General features: G+C 46.3%; 2 protein-coding genes across 4 annotated transcripts in view; both read right to left on the bottom strand.

Moving 5' to 3' along the window:
* Positions 1 to 1867, bottom strand: part of LOC142761637 (uncharacterized) — a 41015-nt gene extending 39148 nt beyond the window's left edge. The window contains exon 1 of the mRNA XM_075889040.1: positions 1529 to 1867. Coding sequence (XP_075745155.1) covers positions 1529 to 1579 — 51 coding nt within the window. The 5' untranslated portion in view covers positions 1580 to 1867. The remainder of the gene's footprint in view (positions 1 to 1528) is intronic.
* A 2720-nt stretch (positions 1868 to 4587) lies between these two features.
* LOC119180946 (uncharacterized) overlaps positions 4588 to 23088 on the bottom strand; it is a 49780-nt gene continuing 31279 nt past the window's right edge. For 2 of the 3 annotated variants that reach the window (XM_075889035.1, XM_075889036.1), the window contains 14 exons: positions 22600 to 22706; positions 21451 to 21604; positions 20038 to 20167; positions 18508 to 18628; positions 17530 to 17573; positions 16844 to 16962; positions 15891 to 16003; positions 14784 to 15073; positions 11533 to 11857; positions 10905 to 11096; positions 9452 to 9681; positions 8137 to 8472; positions 6485 to 6895; positions 4588 to 4958 (listed from right to left, as the gene is read on the bottom strand). In XM_075889035.1, the coding sequence (XP_075745150.1) occupies positions 4878 to 4958; positions 6485 to 6895; positions 8137 to 8472; positions 9452 to 9681; positions 10905 to 11096; positions 11533 to 11857; positions 14784 to 15073; positions 15891 to 16003; positions 16844 to 16962; positions 17530 to 17573; positions 18508 to 18628; positions 20038 to 20167; positions 21451 to 21604; positions 22600 to 22706 (2653 nt within the window). In that variant the 3' untranslated portion in view covers positions 4588 to 4877. Of the gene's footprint in view, positions 4959 to 6480; positions 6896 to 8136; positions 8473 to 9451; positions 9682 to 10904; positions 11097 to 11532; positions 11858 to 14783; positions 15074 to 15890; positions 16004 to 16843; positions 16963 to 17529; positions 17574 to 18507; positions 18629 to 20037; positions 20168 to 21450; positions 21605 to 22599; positions 22707 to 23088 lie in introns of all 3 variants that reach the window. The other variant, XM_075889037.1, reaches the window with a different exon arrangement.

Raw genomic sequence — 23088 nt, 5'->3', positions numbered from 1 at the left:
CTCTTTCGGAATACCGAGAACACCATGCATGCTTCTAGAAAACATTTAGTCAGCGAGAAAACGAGCAAAAAAAAGAAGGGGGGGGGGGGCTGGCAACGCCATCTTAAAACTCCCCCTTCAAACGTCGTCACGTCACTGATTTTTGTGGCACCTACTAACTTCTACATCGTTTCTAATCGGTAAAAAAATGATGATCATGGGGACATACACTTAACATGCCAAGCACCCCCCCCCCCAAAAAAAAAAAATAAGAAAAATACAATTTCTATTTCGTGAGGCCATGCAGAGACATTTCAAAGCGAAATTTAGGAATTCAATTTTGAACTTGACTATATTGTTTATTATTAAGCTAATTGACAACGCTAAGTGTTCTCATAGTACAATTTATTAAACGAAATAGATTTATTGTTGCACTTATGTGCCTCCTCAAGTCGTAGTTACAGGATAGGGAGCCGTTCTAGACGCCACTCATTATTCTCTATTGTCGTGTTGAAGTGACTCAGAATAATTAAGCACCACTAAATCTGCCCCCATCAAAGCCTGAAATATTTCATTTGTCAAAACACAGCAAAGATATAGAAGCTATCATCAAGCTAAAGCACCTTCAACGATCACGTGTTTAAAGAGAAGAAAAAAAAAACATCAGAACCGGGCACCATTGAATAGTTAGGGTTATTGGAGAATACTACAAACGACGCATAGAGTGAGAGTACGAAACGATATACGAAGCGCCGAAATCAAATGTAAAAAAAAAAGAATGGTTATTTACGCGTTCTGAAACGATGACTGGTATAGGTTTCGCTCTGGTGCCGTCCACCTTTGTGGTATACAGTGGTTATACGGCTCTCGCCTATATACTGACTAAAAGCAACCATGCTATTGTTTTGCCCACAGCTATCCCATAGTAGATCACCTAGTGCTCGAAATCGTTAACTACTTTTTATAAACACAAATGCCGTGACACAAAGGCTAACAGCGACACGAACGTGTACAGGGGCTAATTAGTAAACGATAACGAAGACCAGATAGTCAACGTTTTCGAAGCCTTGCACTACGGCTTAGCTCACAACTAGATCGAAGTCTTGGTGCGCGAAACCGGAGATACTATTTCATTTCATTTATTTACTCTCAAGGCACTGGGAACTACAGAAACAAAATTATTCACGCATTAAATATTGTTCTTGTTTTTGTTTTTTGTGTGTGTGTTCTTAATGAACAACGTGAAAGTCGTGACCTTGCTAGTGGTCCACCTTTCAAGTTTGCGGTAAACAAACATTTGTAGCGTAGGAGCGTTTCGGTACCGCATTCTCGCGTCTGCTCGTCAGTCACTTGTGTGCACCCAGTTTGACTTCCCAAATCACGGAACAAATCTTCGCCGTTCCTCCGACCCACCCGCCTGTCGTGTTCTTACACGCCCCCTGAATGCACGGTACAACTGGTCCCTTGCCTCGCATGCATAGCTATAGCACCGGGTGCGACAAAAATACAAACCCAGGAAGAATAGCGTGCAGTGTGCAAATAACGGTACCTTCTTCGCCTCCGTCGTCGACGTCTCAACCACGCAACAAGAGCCGTTCATCCAATGCCCTCGCTGTGACCACGGCGGGCGAGCTTCTGTCGCCGTTGCTTACTATGCTGCATGCGCCCTTTGGACCGGAGCCCATTTCACGTTACCAAAATATATGCGCAGTCCCAGACACAACGCGTGACGCTATAAACCCGTGCCGTGCGATCACCGCGAGTTGTTCATTTGTCGAGATAGTGGCCTTGCATTCACCGGTCTGTGTGATACTTTTTGTATGATACTGTTTTCTTTTTCTTTTCCCGCTTTCGTGTATCGTTAAGACGGCACCTTCTTTGCGAATCTCTTCCGCATTCTGTAGACCACGATTGCCGCTGCTGATACGAGTCTTCAAAAGATGAAACGATCAGGCAATTAAGCACAATGAATAATAACAATATGTGATGTTTCACGTGCCAGAACCACGGTACAAGATTACGAGGCCCGCTGTAGCGAAGGGCCTTATATTTTGACCACCCGGTGTTTTTTAGCGTGCGCTGAGATCGCACAGTACACGGGCCTCTGGCCTCCGCAGAAATGCGACCGCCGCGACAGGTATCGAACCCGCAACCTTTTGGTCAGCACCTGAGCACCTCGCACAACCACGTCTTCGGCATGGCGGACGTTTCGGACGTTTCGTCAGACGTCTTCGGGAAATGCCATGTTAATGGCTGGGTTCTTCCTAGTTGTTTTCATACGTTTGTGTTCATACGATACAACAGGCCCTGTACGTTCAGCCAATCAATTGTTAATCAGATCAGTCGCAACAGGGTCGAATAAGAAACCGTATAACGGAGAGTCATAGTTTAAAGCTCGGATAGTGTGAGCAGAGTTATCGAAGATGTGAGTGTTCAGTGTGCTGACAAAAAAGACCTCGTTCCGTCAAATATGCCAGAACACCCCTCAATATGAATTATTTTAACAAAAGAGAAAAACAATCAATCCAGGGGGACCTTTTGTTTTTAGACACAGCCTAATGGAGCCAACTGATAATGAAGCTGAAGACTAGAAACTTCTGAGCTTCACGTTAAATTATCTTTACGTGGTAGTATCAAGCAATGGCTACCTGCTATTTCAACTCGAATTTAAAATGCTTTCTCTTCTTGAATGGGAAAACTGACTCAAACTGACGAGGGATCGAGATAGGCCACACTGTAGTAGGTAAAAAAATCGTGAAAACAAATAATTAAAGCAATCTTACAAGCTATATAATATTGTAAAGAATGAGAAGGACGAAATCTGATGTAAATAAATATTGTCTAGAGCAGGGGTTCTCGAGCATGTTGGTCCAATGAACCCTGCCAGGCTCCATTAAGTCCCAGAAAACCTTCCTCTTCCCCTTTTTATGCAAGCATTTTTTCATTTGGTATACATAACATTCACGTGCAATAAATTCACAAACAAGGTTCTATTAAAATTTTATTCACTGATGTGCAACAGAGCTCACTTTTCTTGCAACAAACGGGAGCGAGTGACGTTGTTTATACCGATCACGCAGAGTTACGTCAACTAAATGACTTGTGTAGACAATGGTCTAGAACCATGGTCTAGAGAATGTTCATTGGAAAAGAAACAAATTAGGGTATGATGACTACGACGACAAATACGACGATGATAGCGATTATGATAGTGCCGATGATAGCACGGCCTGCACTGCTGCTGCCGCTGATGGCGATGATTAGAAAGAGGAGGCAGAGCAGGAGACAAAGACAATGCCCCTGCAGGAGATGAATAAACAGTCTTCTTCAGACCACAAGGAAACGTCTACAGTGACAAGCACTAGGCGGAGAAATATAGACACCACGCCTGTTCTTGAGGCTGGCTGTTTTATTCTGCCTCATCTTTATTTTTTTGTCTCACGGGGCGAGTGCGAGAGCCCAAGCTGCGTTGCCGCTCTTCATTGTCCCATTCGTCCGTGACTGCGAGCGGGCGTAGCTCCAGAAATCGTCTCTGGGGACGTTACTGGGAGTGTCATGGTAGTCAGTCATAAGCACCCTTTGACTTTGTTTTGTGGAAACGCCATGTACTCTGGAGGGCGAACTGGCTCTGTGGAGCTGGTCGTTGCAGGTCTAGTCCACACCGTGAACGAATGCGGTCACTTGCGGTTGGATGTAGCTCAAGGCTGCAGCTGTGCACTCCAGTTCACCTCTTGAACTTCGGGACTCTTCGCAGCTACCAGACTCGAAGCTCATCCCGGCCAGAGACCACTACCGAAGATGAACATCGTGAAGGGCGTTGTTCTAATGACTCAGCCACAGAGAATCACTTCAACTGTGCAGCTGTGCCCAGTGATACCTCAGATGACCTCTTGGTAAAACGACTTGCAGGGACCACGGAAACAGGTGGCAAGGTACTCACCTCGGTACCAATGATATATTCCGCATCGAGAACCATCTCGCGATATTTCTTGCCAGTGATCAACACTACCAAGAAGTCGGAGCTCCCGGAGTCGCGAAAGCCCAAACTTCGTTGCCGCTCTTCATCGTTGCAACGGGTAAGCCCACACAACTTACCCAAGGTAGATCTCAATGCATTAGGCGCTTACACTCTAATACATATTTCTTGACACCCTTTTCTGTGGGTGTTGAAAAAATTAGAAGGTTGTGAAGCATGGGCGTCGGCAGGGGGATGCAAAAGGAGCATCTGCGACCCTTAGGACACATCAATTGGACTTCACCCAAACCACTCCAGCGCCCCCCCCCCTCCTGCCAAATACGATGACGATGTAACATAGCTGTGCACCCCTGAAGACAATATCTTTCTGAGGCCCATGCGTAGAAGGCGACCTACAGCGGAGTGTTTCTGAAAGCCTTTTGCTATAGAACGCCCTAGTTCTAGGGTGCATGGCAAAGCAACCTTCCTAAAGGGCACAAATTCAAAACCCCCGGGATGTTGTCCCCTTGACAAGCCTACCCACGTCCTTTTGGTTGTACACACTCATGGCGTCATCAGATGTCAGGCACTCGATGACACATAACAACCGCGTAGCAAAGCAACTGGAGACACTAATCCAGTCAAGCCCGATATTGCGGTAATTGGTCTTTATTGATCGGAGAAGATACGAACAGACGTGCACGGTTGTCGATGAACAGGCGCTACTACACTTGGAGCGCGCAGCGCGGCACGCGTGGACGGGAAGCTTGAATGCTCGCCGTCCGTGAGGCATTATGTTCGCTGCGCGATGATTGTAGGCGGATGAGACAGAAGGAAGAGAGGGGCCACCCCTCTTCCTTTCATTTCCTTTACTTTTTTTTCACGAGAAAGTCAGGTGTGGTGAACTGGATCCAATGAGATAGAGAAACGCGATGATTACCAATCAAAATTCAGCGTCAGAGTCGGCAAGAGCAAAGTCAGGGTCGTATGAGGAGAGAATCCGTTCTTCCTTCGCCGTGATCTCCTGATAGGAGAAGGAAAAAAGGAAGATCATTGTTAGCACGAATTCGCAATAATGTAACTGCTGTAAGAGTGAGCAACTAGTACATGAGCATTTCAGTTGAACTTTAGACAATGCATCTAGGCGGCATTACGCAAATGTATTACTGTCATCTACAAAATACCAGTTGGTCGGTGTTCTGCGTTCGCCCACTGTTTTATTCTCTGCATGATGGAACAAACATCCCTAACTTGGCAGCAATATAACTAACGTTAACTCCATACTTACAGTGATAGTCAGTGCATACTTCTCGTGTTTTTCCTCTCTGGTGTCCATACTGGCACTTCAACCACCTCTGCTATACCTACAGTCGTTATAAGATGCGAAGCAGCCCTTTGACTAGCTTGTGTAACGCTGTCACTCTGTATCGTATATTGTACGCTCGATCGTGCGCCCTTATCTTGCAGTGGGGGGAGTCGTACGTCTTGGCTAGCCTTTGAGTTTCGTCGGAACGATTCTGTTGTAGTTACCGGGCGCACAAAGGTCACTAAAATCATTGCACAACCTCCGTTTGCGAAAAGGGCGCGCTTTTCAGACACAGCGAAGTAACAACTGAGACGCTTATTCGCGTTAATCTGTACCTGTGAGTACGTCTTGTGCGTCCTTTGTGCGTGAGAAACGCGGGGCACGTTTCGACCTGCTTTCCATTCTGCGCGTGACCTTCCAATTTGTTGCGATCGCGTTCATTGCTTCGCCTTTGCGGCAAAGCTGTGACTTTTTAGATGCGGAAGCATCTTATACTCGCGCCTTGTAGTGCGCCGTCCACGCCGTCCGCGCCGTCCGCACCGCTTCTCGAACATTCGACAGCTGACGCGCGCGCATGCGCCGTCGCGCCGTCGCCCACTCTTCCACCATCTGTGCACCCTTCCTCCTCTACACACCGCGCGCGCTTCACTCCTCCACTATCTGTGCACCCTTCCTCCTCTACACACCGCGTTCGACATCTACAATTCTCCTGATTCTCCAGTGGACGCGCATGTGGCGTCGCGCTTCGAGAACATTCAACAGCTGACAGTGCATGCGCCGTCGTGCTGTATATATACTCAAGGTCGGCGCTCGCTCGCTCAGTTGCCGCTCGTCGGTTGGTTTGTACGGCGCGTCGACGTCCAAGGTCGCGGTGAAATGAATTCCAACGAATCCACAAACACAATGATCGACGTCCCTTCGACCAGCGCCGCCCTTTCGCATACGTGTGTACGTGTTCACTCATTTAACACCCCCTCCTACAACCACGTTAACCAATTTAGCCATCGACCCAAGTAAGTCGCAATTTAACACCCCATTTCACAACCACGTTAACCAATTTAGCCATCGACCCAAGTAAGTCGCACTTTAACACCCCGTTAACCAATTATATGGTCCGCATCCTCCTCAGTGTTCCCCGAGGGAAGCTGCGGGCAATTTTTTTTTGTGAAATCTTTCTTTTTGTCGACTCAATCGTTCTTTACTTAGACTTCACATGCACAACACAAAATAAAGTGCCCACCCACTTGCGTGAGGTCTTCCTCTTCCATGGCGTACATGGCGTAGCCCTGTGCCTCCGCGGCTTCCGTTGTGTCGTCCGGAAGCGTCGCGGACTTGGACGACCCGAGTCCCGCGGAAGGCGAGCGGACCTTGACGCCTCCTCTCATGGGCTCGTCCTCTGCAGCAGGCTCATCTTCGAGTGCGTCTTCCAACTCGAGCTGCAGCACGGACAGCTGCTCGTTGACCAGCCTCGGCTGCTGCATCCGCTGCAGCTTGTCCTTGTCCCCGCGCAGCACGTCTGCCGCGTCGGGCGCCCGCATCTGGTACCGGTAGACCAGGTCGGCCGTCAGCGATACACCCTCGGTCCAGTGCGGCTCGCGCAGCACAGCCCGGAAGGGCTGCTTGCGTCGACGGTCCTTCATCTCAGAGTCGGTGTCCTACACCAGGAGAAAACAAGTTCATGCATAGCGTCGACAATATTTTTAGCTTGTCCTGTATTCCGGCATGCGCAATGGAGTTAAAGGAAAACAAGAATAACGGACACCACGGAAGTCTCTTGTTTCCTTGGCATGTACTGTTAATGCTCTTCACGCACTTGAAAAAGAAAATATGTATAATACATTAGTTTGATTTTCAAAGTTATCGTCGCCAAACATCTGCAAGATGATCCCACCCCAACGGTGCTTATCCTGAAGACTCAGCACGGCTGCGTCCTGCATGAAGCCAAAATTGCTATCGCATCCACTGGATGTCGCTTCACTTGTCATGGTCTATGTGCAACACGTGTAACTAACACAATCCTACAGAGTGATGCATGGACGTCAAGAGTCACTGTCCCAGTGAGACACTTGCATCCCTCTGTGTTTACACGTTAGTGTGACAGCATCTCCTCAATATAGAGCCCGAATGCATGTCTTTAAAAAAAGTGGTAATAAAAGTGTAATAAATGCGTTCCGAGCAACCACGGTACACATTTTAGTGGTCTTGACGCCAGTACTTTTATTATACCAACAATGCAATAATTTCAAATGTTGGTATCAGTATATACTCCGTTGACTGTTTATGGGCACCCCTGATGAATCAAAACATTTATAGAGGCTACTAATTTACGAACACACATCTGCTGAAGGTTTACAACAGAAAACACAGTAGAATACACTTCGTTCCTGCCATGAAACTCCTGTATTTCTCTAGTTGATGTAGTGTGACAAAGTGGGCTAGTTGGAACAAAATGACGACGGACAGCAGAAGAAGAGCTATAGAGTCAAGAACAAGTAGACGACACTGGTTGATCTCCGTATCAGGACTCCGGTGCCAACAACCCAACCACTCGCGATTACAAGTCTGGTAATGGTCAATCATTGAAGGTAAAACTAGTGTGCGCTTATTAACACAACTGGGATACAGAAAGAATGAACAACGACCTGCCTCTGATCATTCTTGGTGACTCAGTCGTGTTCATTTGCGCAAACCCACTTTAACTTCAAATATGAACTAAATCACCCAGCTACAGGTTTTATTGAACCAGCAATCGGCAGATGTTAATCCCGCCGAACAAACAAATCTCCGTTTGTCTTTCTAGCACTACACGGACACGCTGCGGAAGTGTTGCCAGGTTTTCTGCGCACGGCTTTTTGTTGAGACAGGTGCCGAGGTAGTAACAGTAAACTATGCGTACCTCAGAAGACTTCTCTGATGAGAACTGACTTTCCGAGTTCTCGGACTTCTCGAAGAAGGATGATCCAAACGAGAGCGACACGGAGTCGTCCTGGTGCATGTCCTTGTCGGTGCTTTCGCTGTGGCGCCGCTCGTCCGCGTCCGACTTATTGGCGCCTCCAGCCGAGGGTCCGTTGCCGAACCCCGTCGCATACGGCTTGAAGGGTCGCATCGGACAACCCCCCACTTCGGTGCCGCCATTGGCATTGCTGCTGCTCCGTCGACCATTGGCCGAGCCGTCGCCGAGGCCCGTAATGGTCGCTGGACCACTTGTCTTGTCCGCCCCATCTTGCAGGGCCTGGAAGAAACAGTTGCTTTATTTGTAACAGCAATTATAGTGCATTCGGTCGTCGTGTCCCGGGACTCGGACGACGAAAGAAAATTCATTAATATAGCAATAAGCCTGCCTAGAGACGCCGTAGATAAGTCTACCGCTGTTCTTCGGACACCAAGTCAATGCCTACCGTGTGCGAATGTGGGGCCCTACCAAAACAAACTGAAGTGCCTGCTGTTCCTCGCAGCTTGAATGAATGGAGCAGGACGCTAACGCACAGTGTTGCCGGAGCTATAATGCACTAGTGCTTACCCAAAATTCAACTAGGAACGTAGTTTACGCAGCAATCAAATACTTGTCAATATTAGCTGTAATATTTTGCCTACTTCCTTCGATTATGTTTAAATTACTAGGCGTGCTAACACAAACGCAACCACGTACGCTGTTGTTTGTGGTGTCATGGCTTCTCTATTGGGTCCATGTTTGCATGCCCCGTTATGTTAACATCAATACCTGCCAAATAGATCAGCTGTTATTTTAAGTCTTCGCTTCGTCTCCAAAAGTTCTCACTTGTGAAAATCTGGTTCCAAGTTAGCAGAATTAAAATTCATTGACATCTCATCGGGCAATGAAAAAAAAATTTAGTGACGATTCCTATTGCCACCGTTGCAAATTGATTCGCAATTGTTGAAAAGTGGCGACAGTGAAACTGGTCCTTGTGATCGGATGTTCAACCTCTGGAAATCCATGGCTCTCGCGTGCAGGAGTTTTCGTGTTGCCTTTTTCCTGTCAGTATAATTACTATGGCTTTGCGGACTAATATAAGTTTATATTTAGCGCACGTCTTGCTTTTCAAGCATATTCTACTGAACCTGTCTCGCACGGTTTATAAAAATCAATCTGAGTAAGTCTACAGCCCAGGTCCTGTGTCACGTACATTTGACAAAAAAAAAAAAAGACGCGAAAACGATAATATAGGATCTCACGTCTCTTTTTCGCTCACCTTCCTCAGAGCATTATCGGAGTGCTTTTCGGTGGCGGCCCCCGTCGGAGCTCCTGGTGTCTTGGCGTCCGCCTTGGTCGCTTCCTGTGCGCCGGCGGTACCTCCGTTCACAGGCGGTTGCTGCCACAGAGGCATGAGTGGCAGGGCACCACACTGCCACATGCCCTTGGACTGTGGTCCATCACCCGTCGGCAGCGAAGGGTACAGTGGCACGCCACCCACGTACATCACTGCACAAAAGGAAGAAGGGCAACGACCACTCATTAGTTACTCATTAGTATCCGTGAAATGAGAGTAATCAGATGCTAACGAGCAAATAACCATCACAAAAGAAGCCCAAAAATGCCGTACGACTTTCGCGAAGAAGTCCAAAAAAAAGTCAAACGACTAATTTTCCCATTCTTGAAAATATCTTTAGATATAGTAAAAATGTCACTGCAATACAAAGGGGAGCTGGAAAAAACACTTAATTGATTTGTACGGCAAAAAAGCAAAAAAACGCAACTATGAGTGAAAGCCCACATTTAATTTTTAACATTGCCTACAAGGTATACCTTCATTGGACTGAATGCACGTATGCCAGTGTATGCTTAACGATACTGGTTGGTTGCCCAACGTATGTTCGACTTCAACACTCAACTACTGAAAGTCGTCGACAACACGCCATTAGTGAACGATGATCGTGCTATTGGTGACCGTGTTGGCCGCTAACTATATTTGACGAAAAAAATGCAAATAAGCAACAAACAAAAACGCGCCAAGACACCAGAGAATTCCACAAGAGACTCGGTGAAAAAAGAAGCCCAAATCTGCTAATTATTAGCGGGGCTTCCAACTCTGCGCGAAGCGGAAGCAAGAACAGTAAACGTATTTGTCGTATAGTGTGGGTCACTGGAATTGATGCATTGTAACATACGTTACAAGTTGTTTTCAAGGTGCTTTAACGTCAGTGATTTATTTCTGATGTATACAAGAGACACACAAAGATAGGACACACATGTTCCTGAGTCGTCTGCAGTGTCCTATTTCTTGTTTGCATTACGCCCCGAAGGACCTAAATAAGATGCCGCCCGGGTCCAAGGACTTCGAGCGCTCGCCTGAGGCACCACCATTATAATCGACGGTGAGTGGGAAGGGACAGGGGTTAATCCCTTCTTCCCCCACCTCGCCCGGTGAAAACTGCCGGACTTTAAATAAAGTTAATTCATTCATTCATTCATTCATTCTGTTCACGCAGTTAGCTGTCAGATAAGAAACTAACTGGAGCATTCAACGAAAAACCGCAAATGGGAGTATAGCTCCTCGCCTGATAGTTGCGAATTTTTGTCGGTCGTCCGCAAAAAAAGTTAACTAAGGCCGGGCATTGTTGTAGCCGGCTCACCCAAGAGCGAACGGACCAAAGAGTGCAGTACTTGAACGAACCACAGATAATGCTACATGCCTCTATACATACCGGGTATGAGAAATGGCGTGCTGTTGGCGGTCGACTGCGCGCCCCCTAGGGGCACGTAGGTGTAAGTGGGTATGGCCAGGTTTGGGACGAAGGCTGCCACGTTGTCCTGCTGCGAGGTGACCAGCGATGCGGCGGCGTGCAGCAGTGGAGGAAATGGCGCAGCCGACGCAGCTGCTGCTCCAGCTGCCGAGCCTGCGAGTGGCGAAGAATGTGCGGTCACTCTTGGCAGTTCACTTCTCGTAGCGAAGCATAGATTCAAGAAGCCTTGTCCTTATGCGCTCGTTGACTCCTGTCATCGGCGCAGGACGCTATGTTGCAGCTAGGCACAACCTGGGCTACACACTCGACGTTACGCATCACAACTATATATGTGTGCGTGTGTGTACGAAGAGTTCGGCTTATGGTATAATTTCAGTTTATGGCATGATGTGTCGAGAGAAGATCGAGCAATTTCTGGCGGTCACGATGGGATCGCATGTTCTCAGGTGCCTCGACAACTAATCGGCAGCGTTCTAAGACTATGCTGAAAAAGTGTTGAAGAGATCCTAAAGATTATGGACCAATTGTCCTGGTAACGAATTTGGTTACTCTACCAGTGCCGTTGTACGTAGAGTGTTTGTTTGCCTACCGTCTGCCACCGTGCTTTCCCTGCACGACTTGTTGTGCTTGTGCAGGTTTGAGTTGACGAGCGGCGATCCGCTGCGCTTGAGCCGGTGGCTGTCCTTGTGGTCGTCCGCGGTCGCGCCGCCTCCGTTGCCCATACCGGGCTGCGGCTGGTAATGTTGCTGCTGGGGCTGTTGGTGCTTATTCATGTGCTTGTAGGCCAGTCGGTTGTACTGCAGGAGCACCTCCTCGGTGAGCGGTGGGCAGGGCGGGTACTTGTCCTGCACGCTCGCGGCTCCAGCGCTGCCGTTGCGGCTGCTGTTGCTGCTGCTGGCTCGCATCTGCTGCTCCTGCACACGCCATCCGACGCCAGACACTGTGAACTACAGCGTCTTGAATTTTGCGCGCTGGTTAGCTGTTACGTCATGAATTACGGCTGTCTCCCGCCAGGAATTTCGACCATTGATACTTGCGAGATTCAAAAGCGTATCGACGATGTGGCCAGCCAAATAAGATGCCATGTACATTGATTGAAAACCACGACGTGACACTTACGTAATGACGTTACGGTTTCGACGCAAAATTTTCATTATATATTGAACTATGTGTGACATGTTGTAAACAGTATCTGGAATAACAGTTGCTACATTAAATATGAAGTAGTACTTGCACTGCCCCTTGCTGCCAAAATTTATGTGGAAAACTTTGCTCTCTTTATTTATGTTTCAATTAGGAACACAAAAATTAAGAGACTCCAGTGACGGTCGGTGAACATTGGAGCTCCACCATTAAAAAATATATATATATTCGTTTTGGCTGCCCACCCGCAGGTCGCGGGATCGTATCCCGGCTGCGACGGCTGCATTTACGACGGAGGCGGAAATGTTGTAGGCCCGTGTGCTCAGATTTGGGTGCGCGTTAAAGAACCCCAGGGGGTCGAAATTTACGGAGCTCTCCACTACGGCGTCTCTCACGATCATATGATGGTTTTGGGACGTTAAACCCCACAAATCAATCAATAAATTAAAAAAATCTTCGCTGTTAAAATAGTTGAAGTCAGCGCCCTTCCTGTCACAGACAGACGTGTCTGCTGCAAGATGTAACATTTGCGTGCATGGTATGTGTGGATTACACTTTCTTGCAAAATCATGGTGACTTAGATTTGCGTAAGACCACCGCTGATTGAAACTTTTGACTTCCTTTGTTAGACTAGTTCGCGCGTGAACATTGTTCTCTTATCTACTTACTGTTACAGGGCTGGTAATATCAGCGGTGCTCACTGTATAGTGTGCCCTTGAACAGAGAATGGTACTGTACATCTCTACCTTCTTCTTGTCAAATGCAACGCTGCAATATTTTTTTAAAAAGAGTCAAAGAACAACTTACGTCAGAGCGAAAGCTGAATGCATGACAACGTCTAAAATGTTAATATTATCAACAGCAGTGCCCTACTTACCGATAAATGAGTGTAAATGCACGAGAGTACATGCGCTATGCGTAAGACATTCGCACAACGTGAGAAGTACCACTTATAATTAGTCACTAGTAATCGAACTAGGTGCACTAAATAAAGAAGCTTCCGTGCATCAAGAGACGTAACGAAAATGCTGCTTGATCGTTTCTGTTTGATTCATGGAAAAAGAGAACCGCCTGACGTTATTACGGGGAAATGGCGCGAGTGGCTCAAAAGTTCAATTTTTTTCTGGTTACACTCATCAGGTCGTGCCATCTAGCGGGGCTCAGTTAAACCAAGCAAGTCTGCCATCTCGCAGGCCATAGCAGGAAATTGTTCAATGGCCACTAATGCTGCTGCTGCTCCCGCTACTTTCATTCTGCTGCTACAAGTGCCGGCGGCCACGCAGTAAGGCCGGGCAATGTTGTGCACGGCAAGAGTGACGTGACATGTTCCGCTTGAGGTAGGTAAATTTAAGGGCACTAACCCGATGCGGACCACTCACGGTGCAAGAATAGACAAGTTCCACCGGACTTACGTCACAAAAATGCGGTGGCGCTTTCTTGGTAGGCGAAAGACGCTCTGCCTACCACTGGTTCTGTTGCCTTTTCAATGGTGCATGTGATGTTCTCAGTCAAGCAACGAGGAAAAAAAAAACGGTATGCCGACGAGGTGCGTCACGGTTGAATGTGAGTCGCGTCTCACAACTTAGTTTTCTTTGTTGGCGCACATCGCGGCCCTCAGCGCTTACGGCGGAAGTTACGTGCGGACGTCGCTATAATTTTACCCATAATGTCAACATCGACCTACCTGTGTTGACAAACATAGAATGGGTCCATACTTTAGGTGAGCGAATGACGGGACCATCGGCTGCGCGATGATGTTCTTCGCTAGGAGCCTGGCAAATGGCGCTAGGAACTTTGTCCCGGTAAAAAGGGGCTTTATACCCCGGCTTTTCCTCCCCCCTTCTCGGTGTAGGAAAGCCCCGTGATGTAGTAAAGTAGCGGTGCTCATTTATCGTCGCCACAATACCCTCGCCGCATCATCAACCTCCTCTCTCATCACCCTCTCTTTCACGGCACCGCTCTATGCGTGTCACGTGGTTGATATTGCACGATTACCCGGTCTTCTTAGATTTGAAAACCGTCCCTCATGGGCTTTGAATAATTTGCCAGCAGGCCGCCACGATCCTCAGTCGGGTGAGCCATCTATCGGCACGCCGCAAACGAAAACATAATCAGTCCCTCCCCGCAAAGCGCTTGCTTCGCGTCGTTCAATCACCTAAAGTATTCGTGCACCGTGGGACTACTAAAACGTGCTTTTATTAAAAAAAGCACTTCTTTGGCACAAAAATAACACTGCGATGTTTCTGAACCACTATTTCCACAATCAACGTCGACTTATTAGTTGCCTTTAAAAAAATTCAAACAAACGTGCCTCTTTTTGAAAAAAAAATGATAGGCTTTCCTGAGATATTTCACCGCAGAAATTTTGATCTGTATGTCTGTCTGTGACGCGTACAAGCCAGCCGGCCAAAGTTTAAACGCTTGCTGAACGCCCAGCCGTCATGAATTGGTGGCTGCGTTCATACTTCTCAATATTGTCGATCAAAAATGAAATGTTACGCATATCTGAGGCGCAATATCAATGCGTAAGTATTAGGTGGTGTGTTTCTTCACCAGAAACTACATATAGTACGTTATTTTAAATACCTTAGTGTATATTAGGGTGAGCTGAAAATGCGACGCTATGCACGAAAGAAGGCTGTCAAAACACTATCGCCTCTTTTTTTTTTAATCTCTAAGAAGAACCATGTAACCCACCTTGACAGTTAAGGACTCATTTCCAGAGTCGCCAGTCGTGACTGAAGAGTGCTTTCTCTTAGAGTCGGAACTACGGCCGCCGCCAGCGCTGCCTCCGCCACCACTGCCGGATCCGCTGCCGCCGCTTCCTCCACTGCCTTTACTTCCGCTGCCACTGCCGCTGCCACTGCCGCTGCCACTGCCGCTTCCGCATCCGATGCCACTCACTCCACTGCCTCCAGCACTGGCGTAGTTGCTGTCGACAACCGCGAAGTCCGAGGCAGACTTGTCTTCGGAGGATTGCGGTGAAGCTGCACACCGGGGGGAGCATCGTTACGTGGGGTTCGCCCTCGGTGTTATCGATTGAGGTTCAAAGGAACCACATCGATATGTAAGCCGGCACAGCACACGAGCACAAGTGCCGTTGAAAGTGTGTTGGCCGAAGTTTCTTCTGTTTGGGATAGTTTGTTCTTAGCTATCAGTGACGTCTAACGACTCAGAGCATATAGACAGGCCGGAGTGCTTCTTATTCTGCGTTTGGTTTATGCGGGAAGCAACTTATCAGAAAAAGCGCCGTACAGCAATAGTGTAGATTCTGAACAAGCTTCGCAGTAGGAACGAGGCTACGGTGAAGGAAGATACAGGTAATGCTTTGTGTCTTCAAATAGTGATTAATCATATTTATCTGATTCAAAAATTTTGCCATTTTGGATTTCGTGCAGATAGCCTTGACACACGTTCAAGCGCCCTTTATTATTAAGATCGGTTAATTAGAGAAATGAAGCGAAAGACTTCCATGCGCGGACACCAGAGAATATTGTAAGATCAGAAAACTAAAGATATATCGATAATTTAACTGTATGTGGCCTATTTTAGTTAGGTCAGAAATTAGCGTGCGATTGCAACAGTGCAAAACTCGCTACCCACAACAACATGACTTCGCAACCCACATGTAACTGCAAAACAACCTCGTGATGGGTTTCATCGACCGAGGTTGCCCTCACGTTCGACAGAAAAGAGCAAACGAATATCAAAATATGTGTTTTATTGAATCCTACAAAAATTTTTAATTTGAAAGTGACGACGACTTTCAGCGTGATCACAGGGATGAAAACACACGTCACTCACCTGTGGCCTTGATGGCCTCTTCCTCGCGGTTCTCGGGTGAATTCCGATCGTTGTCTATTTTCATCTCTGCCGGTTCGTCAGACGAATTTGTCTTGGGATTGCTCGCGAAGAACCTGCGTGCAAAAAGTGAATATTTCTTTCTTTGTAATTCGACGGTGATTTATCAGTAAAGATTGAAGAAATCCGTTAGAATTATCAATAAAAATCTGTGTTTATTTTGACAACCGAGAATACCGAACTTTAAATAAATTCTGGGTTTTTCATGTCAAACCTTACAAATTATTACGGGGTACCCGTCAGAATGCTGCCGCGGTGACAGGGAATCGAACCCGTGTACTCGAGGTCAGCAGTACAACTCCTTGCCAAGCCAGATATTGCATGGTGGGTCCCAATATTAACCAACAGTCCTGCTGATATACAGGTACACAGAGTAAATTTCTCATCAAAATCATTGATTGGGTGAACTGGTGATTTATTGTTTGAAATACGAGCGCGATACGTAGACAGAAACAGGAACAACACGAGCAAGCACTCAACTTTCTCAAGGAAGCGCTTGTCAATGTCTTTCCTGTCCCAGTTCACGTATCGCGCTCGTATTTCAAAGGTTCTAATGGAAGCTGGTACACATTTTTTGCCCTTTTGTGACTCCTACCGTAACGCAATAAAAATTCTCGTTCTCCATTCTCTTGGAAGACAGTGCCATTAATAATTTTTCAAATCAGGGCACATCGGGGTTGTTTGGCTCGTGTTGGCCTCTGTGTATGGTTACAACAACACTGGCTCTTATCGAAGGATCGATAGTGTCTTCCGCAAGACGGTACAAGACGTGACGACAAGCTATTCCTCTAGATTAAAGGTAAGAATATCTTAATTTTTCACAGGCTGCTCACACGCAACTTTACAGCCTTTTATTTTTTTTTTCATGAAAACAGCCACATCTCATAGCAACTCACCTTTCAATATTTTCTTGGTATCTTATCTCCTGGATGTTTGGCGGCGACTCGCTTGAAGGGTCTGAGTCGTGAAGTTCCTGGTGCGGTGAAATCTCCCCCATCACAACCGATCCAAGGTCCTGGATTCAGGTACAAGAAAAACGCAAGATTACTCAACTTGGGCTTCAAAGTTTCCGAGCGAAAAAAAAATTGTTTTCGCAAGTGATCGTGGGTAGTGCAATGTGAAACACTGAATTTTTTTTTCTCCCAGAAAGTCGCACTTTTTAAATGTAACTACGCTGCCACTGAATTCGATAAAGTTATAGGTCATCTTTCAAAGCACATCGAAATTGCATGAATGTCAACTGGTATTTCACGTACTTTTACCTTTACGGCGTCGACTGTGCTCACTGCACTGTAAGAAGCGTTACTCTCAGTTCGAACATATATAGGTAGAACATATTTTCAAATACGATACATTCGAGATAAACATTCGAGATAAATAAGCCATGTGTTTTTTTTTTTCAACTTCGTTAGGTGAAAAGTCCATGATTAAATTCCCTTATGAGCCTCTTAAGCTAACCCAAAGTTGCCTCACGTACCATGACGCATAAAATTACAAAAGTATCGTCAGGATACCAGGGCACAAATATAGTGAACACTTTGTCACACGCACACAAACACACACGATCTCAAATATTACTCACTGAACACGTGCATCCTTCAGCTGTTGCGGCTACTTGCTCCTCTCCTTGATGTATGAAGCAAGGGGAAGGTAAGTAAGAAACAATCATATTTGTGTTACTTGAATATGTGTAAGTCATCAACCTTGCAACGCTTACGCGAAAATCCAGCACGTATAACGTCACTCTGTTTTATGAAAATTTGCTCTTGGCCAAGACGGTGGTTAAGTTTAGCAAGTCCGTCGCAATGGTGTAGCAGTTACGGAGCTCGGCTGCTGAACCGGAGGTCGCGGGTTCGATTCCGGCCGTAGTTGTCAGACTCGAACCTTGAAATACTAGAGGCCCGTGCACTGTGCGATTTCAGTGCGCGTTAAATAACACCGAATCGTTCGAAATGCAGCGTCATGTGTTTGACGTTATCGATGTCATTGCATAGCTGATGGCTTCATTTTATGCATGAGGGCATATCGTCGTATGTATAAAATTGCTCCAGAGATCCGTAATATAAGACAAGGTGTTTCAGCATAGTAAGAGATAAGATAACTTCTTATTTTAGATAGTTCAGCGACCAGAGAGGAAACTTGGTAAACATTTGTTGAACGCACTATCAAGACGTGTTTCATTTTGTGTCTGTGACACCTATCAGATGATATATGGGCGGTACATTAGGACAGGCATGGCACAACAGTGGCGTCTTGTTTTTTTTTATTTATACTACAGGAGAATGCGCAGTCAATATGCTAAATGCTTTAAGTGGTCCCTGGGATATTCATTGCAGAGCTCGAAAACAAAAAATCTAGCGACATCCATTGCGTAGAAATAACGAAAATTTATATTGGTTACTTGCACTGACACTTTAAACATCGGCAATGAGAGTGGATGGACAAAATTCAACTAAACCTTACCTGCCACTTACTACGCTGAAATCTGCTTGCATCGTTGGTTAAAACATCTATGCCTTACGCTACGAAAATTACGGAATGAGGGTACAGCATGCTATACCTTTGTCGGTGACTCGTTTGTGCGTCATCTCTCCGACGAGGGTGCTGACGAAAGATGCGAGCTCTTTTCGCCTCTTGTTGGATCGCTGGCGCATGTTGCTGTTCTCTCGAAGTTTCACGGGCTGCGACAGAAATCGAAACAGGTGGTTATCTCTTTGTAAGTTAATTATGCGAACTAACCTGCATGCACCCGAGCATCTGCATAATTGAATTACTCAAACAGGAAATGCAGCCGAAATTGTGTATTCGAAAACGAAATTTTCTTCGCTGACCACCTTTTCAAGCCCTGCGGACATGCACTTCTGTCGTTTCCGAAACTAAACCTGAGCGCACATTTGCGGGAGACATTGGGGAACTCGGTACTTGTAGACAAATAAAACAGAAAAAACCGGTGCAGTCCGGGCACAAATGTGCAGATTGCTACGTTGAAACTTCTTAGCTGCTCGCCGCTTTCTGGCAACCTGATTTTTCTAAGATTGGCCCCTTCTTGTATAATCTGTCTGCTTAAGGACTTCCCAGGAAGATAATATATTTTCCTCGTTTGCACAGACTCTTTGAGCGTAGCTCCCGCATCTTTGTGACGTCACGCAAATCGCCTACGACGTAGGCCTCATTGTGGTCGACAATCCCTGACCAATATGGCTGGCTTCCTAATGTCCCTCCTCCGCACCTTGCTTCTCTTCCTTATCCGTTCCTATATTATACTGCACATGGCTATGCTATGCTATGCGTGCCTTATGCTACGCTATGCTATGCTGTGCATACTATGCTATGCTCTACCTTCTCCCCTCAACCTCGCGATCACTTCCTTATTCGCCCATTTACTGTACTATACCGTAAGTGGCTATTGTATGCAAGATTTGGCCGTCGTGATGTCATACATTGCTATGCCATGTCTTACCATCTTCCTTCCTCACTCTCATTTCCCTTTCCCGCCTCCTATACTATACATGGATATGCTGTACATTGCTACGCTATACGTGGTTTCGCCTGCCTGACTCAAAGTGACGACATGCAGTGACAGCAGATGACATGATGCACATATGTATCTATTAGGCGAATATGAACTGTCGTTTGAGGACCTTGTGTGGGGAACATATGAACCTATAAAGTGTATGTGAGGTGACCTGTGAAGTTTTGTTAATGTGTACTTTCACATCGTATGTTGTACAAATTCGCATTCTGTGCCCTCATTGTTAATCTTACGGCATATATTGCCTATTAGGAGAAAAGGAGTAGCCGGTGCCACCATAACGGCACCAAACTCTCCTATTTCATCACTTTATTAAAAAAAAAAGAAACAGGACACGATAGCCCGCCCCGGCTCCTGAAGTGATTCGTAAAAGTGAAGCGTTCCAGAAAGTCCCAGTGACGATCTTCTTTGTGCTCCCGTCTAAACCTTCCTGGTATCCTTCACCTTGACGTGATGTATCAAATGGCCCACAAAACCACACTGTTAAATGCTTCGTATTTTTGAAATCTGCATTGTGGTAGCGGATTCGCCAAACCGAGGTCCATCACGCATCCGTACCTGGGAAAGGATGTCCTTGATCTGTTCCTGTATGAGTCTGTTGTTATTGTGGGCTTCCCCCGTCATGGGCTGGTCACCCATGAAGTGCTCGGGCGACGACTCGGCGAACACGTCTGGGTTCCTCGGGCCCCTGTTGCGGTCATTATGAACTGTTACTAAGGTTTAAAATCATAGGCGCCAACGAAAAAGGGAGAGAGAACAAACAGGGTGTTTTGCAACTGACAACCGGAAGCATAAAGTTGAAAAGTAGAGAAAAGAAAATAGAAACTGAAAATGGAAAGTACTAGAGAGAAGGAAGAGCAAGATTATGGGTCACATTGACAAACTATGGTGAATAACAATGAACAATTTCTGACGGCATAATGAAGAGACGAAAAAGAGACGCAACATTGAGACTCATATTCACATAATGCTATCAGTGCATGCTATTAGTGTGCTAAAATATTTAAAAAGGAAGCCAAAGTGACTGCACGATGAGGGACGAAGTGGACTGTCTTAACAGTAAGTATTAAAAAAAACGAAAGGGAGAGGCGTGATCGTGCCGATAAGAAGTCGCAGCTGATATTCTAGTCGTGAGTAAGAAAGGCAGATGTGTGGTGTCCATGTGAGGCGGGAGTTTCAGGCCTAAGATCTAAAGGAACGAGTAGGAAACGCAGATGTAAGGAGTAATACCAAGGCGGTGCTTCTACGTTATTTCTCCACTTGGGCCTTTTGAACATATACGTAGTTAAAAGTATAAACATCTACTTCACGACTTTTATTAGAATGCGGTACTCTATCATTAGGCAGTATCGTAATAGTTGGTTAACCTATTTTTGTTGTGGGTCCTTTTTTTTAAGACAAAAGCATTCGATACCTCATCAAACAAGAATCGTGACCATTACACTTCGCGGCTTTGGTGGCGTTAACACGACTGAAGCAAAAATAATCATCGTGTCATAAAATTGCCCCATGACGTCACCGTAATATCGCAGTACGCCGAAAATTGTGACGTAATTGTGACGTCACTACAACGTCACATCTACCGGCGTCATGTCACGACGTCATCACATGACCTCGTCGCAAGGTCATGTTCTATTCATGAAACATGACCGTATCATGGCATACCGCATCATGGGAGCACTGCAGGACCACATGAGGTGCAGACAGCTATGGACTTCACTTACTACCGTTTAGCGATATCGAGATGTACATGCCACGACAGAGTTTCATTGTAATTATCAGCAGTCCAACTCGAAATATGTCGCAGCCAACACAAAAACAGGCATTCCATCGGATAAACAATTGTAGAGTGCCAACGTGATTTAGGCCTTTGAAGATCATACCCTGTTTTCTTTTTGCTTAACTGCTTGTTTCAATGCTGAGCTTATTCGTGCAGAACAAGGGAACCTACAGAAACGAATGTGTACTCACTCGATAACCCTGTGCTGGCCGACCACGAACTCAAGCTTTCGCGTCCAGGGATTGATGAAGCAGGACCAGTCTGTCTCGAGCTTAATAAAACAACCATTGAGCGCCCTGAAACGATACGGCTTGCTTCTGAAAGAGTGGCCTTGCTCTTTCATCACTGCGAGAGGGTAAAAAGAAAGAACACGACAAAGAAGAAAGCAATTTAGAAAAATTCCATTTATTCCGGTTGTTGTTCGTTATATTAACGCATTAGACTATGCACACAACAAGTGATGAGGGTGGTCCCTGTCTATTCTTCGTCTATTTTCAGTATTTATGCTGCAAACTGAATAACAGCTGTAACAAATGACACCCACATCTTCCCACGGATTCCTGGGAACTGGAGTAAGTCCGCTGCAGAGTGACGGGTGCATCGCGTGAATGTTGCGCAATCGGGTATGGTCTGGCAATGCTTAATTGTTATTTGGTATTTATTATTCTTACTTATTGAATGAAGCTTGAGAAGCGTTGCCTTTAACGTCAAGCGAAAACCAAGTAAAGACGCCCTTAACTGAATTGCAAACGCGACGATCGAGTGCCTACATATACGGTGTGACTAGTGAACGGTTGAGCAGCGCGAGCAGTTGTTTTTTTTTTACTAGCAGACGCTGCTTGCGTCAGCCTTGCGAGACGAGAGAGGGAGAGGGGAGCGACAGTTTCGGGGATGTTTTCCTGGGCCGGCACGAGACGCGAGCATGCGCAGTGGGGGTGTAGACGGCGCCGACGCCGACGCTCGACAACGTACGACTAAGAAATGCTCCGAATTAAAAAAAAACGACGACAAGAAGGACAAGAGGTAACCTGAGTACACTAGCTTGCTCCTATTGACATTTCGCCACAAAGAACTTCACGGAACACATTGATGCCCTGTTTGGAATCAGCACTGAGATTCGTCGCTAAGAGTAAGTAAAAAATACTCGTCATTCTGTTGTAGAAGCGTGCCAGAAAAAAATGTTTCCCGCTTAAAGGAATATTAGCGCCACCTGTCACTCTTGATCTGAACCACGTACGGTTTCGTTCAACAACACTGGTATTTAAGGGTCAACACTTTGAAAGTGATGTAGATCACTAGGGTGCCTGAGGTGATCGCTGGGAAGGCGTAAGTACACTCACCCAAGTCGTAAATGTCCCTCAGCAACTCCATGTCCTCCGGACAGTAAAAATCGAACACTGAATGGCCCAGCATATCTTGAGGCAAGTATCCAAGGTACACTGCAGCGCTGCACATGGCATCAAATGTGACATGATTAGGAGATATTGTAAGAATTAGAATCGATGTTATTATCACTGCAAAGCTGGCATATGGCAATGTTGTCAGGTAAAACTACTCATTATGGGAAAGTCTGTACAAATCCACAGTTAGCAGAAGAAGGTAAGTACACCTTTTACCTGCATCCGCACTGCAGAACATAGCTCCACGAAGATGTTAGTGTGAAGACCCCTTTACCGTGAGATCACTGAGATCAGCACACGTGATCGGCTGACGCACTTATACAAGTATCTGAAAGTTGGCCAGCGATATCCATCACTCGTCTTTCTAGGCTGGCATCAGGTGTGAGAATGTCGAACGCTTAGCTCTTCCTACTTTCGCTGGTGCTGCAG

The sequence above is a fragment of the Rhipicephalus microplus genome, chromosome 3, assembly GCF_043290135.1.
Source record: "Rhipicephalus microplus isolate Deutch F79 chromosome 3, USDA_Rmic, whole genome shotgun sequence".
Lineage (NCBI taxonomy): Eukaryota > Metazoa > Arthropoda > Arachnida > Ixodida > Ixodidae > Rhipicephalus > Rhipicephalus microplus.
This window is presented reverse-complemented; position numbering and strand designations above follow the sequence as displayed.